Source organism: Babylonia areolata, chromosome 34 (assembly GCF_041734735.1).
Source record: "Babylonia areolata isolate BAREFJ2019XMU chromosome 34, ASM4173473v1, whole genome shotgun sequence".
Classification (NCBI taxonomy): domain Eukaryota; kingdom Metazoa; phylum Mollusca; class Gastropoda; order Neogastropoda; family Buccinidae; genus Babylonia; species Babylonia areolata.
The window spans coordinates 16,527,859-16,530,358 of record NC_134909.1 but is presented as its reverse complement, the minus strand read 5'-3'; the positions used below and the strand labels follow the sequence as shown (position 1 = coordinate 16,530,358).

Below are 2,500 nucleotides of genomic sequence, written 5' to 3'. Positions count from 1 at the left end.
GACAGACTGTTTTAAACAGACAGGACAGGCACTTAGACGTACTATTTTAAACAGACAGACAGGCGGTTAGACAGACAGGCAGTTAGACTGTTTTAAACAGACAGGACAGGCACTTAGACAGACAGGCAGTTAGACTGTTTTAAACAGACAGGACAGGCAGTTAGACAGACAGGTAGTTAGACGGACAGGCAGTTAGACTGTTTTAAACAAGACAGGACAGGCAGTTAGACAGACAGGCAGTTAGACTGTTTTAAACAGACAGGACAGGCAGTTGGACAGACAGGTAGTTAGACTGTTTTAAACAGACAGGACAGGCAGTTGGACAGACTGATTTAAACAGACAGGACAGGCAGTTGGACAGACTGATTTAAACAGACAGGACAGACTGATTTAAACAGACAGGACAGGCAGTTGGACAGACTGATTTAAACAGACAGGACAGGCAGTTAGACAGACTGATTTAAACAGACAGGACAGGCAGTTAGACAGACTGATTTAAACAGACAGGACAGGCAGTTAGACAGACAGGCAGTTAGACAGACTGATTTAAACAGACAGGACAGGCAGTTAGACAGACACACAGACGGATTGACGCGTAGACAGACAAACAAAGAGGTACACAGACAGTGTGTGTGTGTGTGTGTGTGTGCGAGCGAGCGTGTGTGCTTGTGTGTCAGTATGTTTGTCAGCGTGTTTTATTTTATTTTATTTAATTTTTTTTTTTACCTTGTCAGCCTGTCTGGCCTCCTCGATGTAGTGCGTGGTGATGATGATGGTGGTCTGCTGACTGCTCTGGGCGATCTCCAGCAGGTGCTCCCAGATCCTACGTAAAGGGAGGTAACTCCTTTATAAACACTGAGACCAGAGCCAGTTGCATTGCTCCGGGACGGAAGAGCCTAGTATGGTCGTAACCCCGCTAACTTAACTGTGTGTGTAGTATGGAACTGACCAATGGCGTAGTTCGGTCAACGTCGGCATTTAGTCACGTGTAACTGTCAAAAAAGTTAGAACCAAGCAATGCAACTGGCTCCAGGATAGGTCAAATGATTGACAAATAAGTAATGGGTGGTAACGCGTCCGCCTTGGAAGCGAGAGAATCTGAGCGCGCTGGTTCGAATCACGGTTCAGCCGCCGATATTTTCTCCCCCTCCACTAGACCTTGAGTGGTGGTCTGGACGCTAGTCATTCGGATGAGACGATAAACCGAGGTCCCGTGTGCAGCATGCATTTAGCGCACGTAAAAGAACCCACGGCAACAAAAGGGTTGTTCCTGGCAAAGTTCTGTAGAAAAATCCACTTCGACAGGAAAAACAAATAAAACTGCACGCAGGAAAAAAAAAAAAAAAAGAAAAAAAAAAGGGTGGCGCTGTAGTGTAGCGACGCGCTCTCCCTGGGGAGAGCAGCCCGAATTTCACACAGAGAAATCTGATGTGATAAAAAGAAATACAAATACAAAAATATAAATACATACCCAGATTCAAACACTCGACTATTGGCCGCCGTTCTTTCTCTGTTTCTGGACCTTGCGATTGGAATGAACTTCCTTTTTCGCTTCGTCAAGTCTCCACACTCAGCTCTTTCAAGTCTGGCCTTAAAACCCACCTCTTCCCAAAATAGCCTCCCTTGCCTGCCCTTCCTTGTCTTTAGTTTCTGCAGTATTAGAGTTATGCATGCGTGTGAATGACTGGTGCGAAAGCGCTTTGATTTGTCTCTGCACAAGATCCAGCGCTATATAAATACCATTATTATTATTATTATTATACAAATACTCGCTCCGTTCACACGGCACACAACTTCGAGTCAATGCTGCTTACACTACTGATTCAGTTGACACACAGGAGCAAACCCAGGAGATCAAATGATTAACTCACTCAGTACGGCCAGTCCTCTCTTCTCCTCTACACACACCCCTCGGATGTCCAGTGGGTGTCTCAATGACCCAACCTTTAGCTTCCGTCGCCAGAATTGTGGTATTCTTTGTCAACATTCACGTCTTCAGTATAAGAGCCTTCCGCTTGCAATATTTTGATGATGGTAACTGGGGTGAAACGCTGTTAACGTCGTCTCTTTCGCCGTTCGTATGGAGAGAGTTAACAAAATAGCAAAGAGTTCTTGTGTGGCTTGTTCAGGATTGGAGAGGTTGTGCCAGTCTTGAATAAAAGCTAATTTGTTATAATTATGTAAATTCGTAATAAAAAAAACAAAACAATAACAACAACACAGTGTTTCCCGGCCCTTATTTGAAACCCATGGGAAACCACTGCGGATGAAAATAAAATCAGTTGTGTATAATTGAAAGATGAATTAATAAATTAAATGTTATTAATAAATAAATAAATAATAAATAGATAAATAAATGCTCACTGTTCCGATTCTGTGTCATAACAGAATAACATTATGCTGTTCGAATGCTTTGTCATTGTCATCGTCAAAACAGGTTATCATCAAAACAGGTTATTAAGCGGTATATTTGAGTTTATGAATGTTACTACAATGGGAG

At 43.0% G+C, this 2,500-nt stretch overlaps 1 protein-coding gene across 4 annotated transcripts in view; it reads right to left on the bottom strand.

Annotated features, from left to right (window-relative positions):
• LOC143277697 (ABC transporter G family member 20-like) overlaps positions 1-2,500 on the bottom strand; it is a 328,227-nt gene that overhangs the window by 38,413 nt on the left and 287,314 nt on the right. For all 4 annotated transcript variants that reach the window (XM_076582618.1, XM_076582616.1, XM_076582617.1 and 1 more), the window contains one exon: positions 727-823. In XM_076582618.1, coding sequence (XP_076438733.1) covers positions 727-823 — 97 coding nt within the window. The remainder of the gene's footprint in view (positions 1-726; positions 824-2,500) is intronic.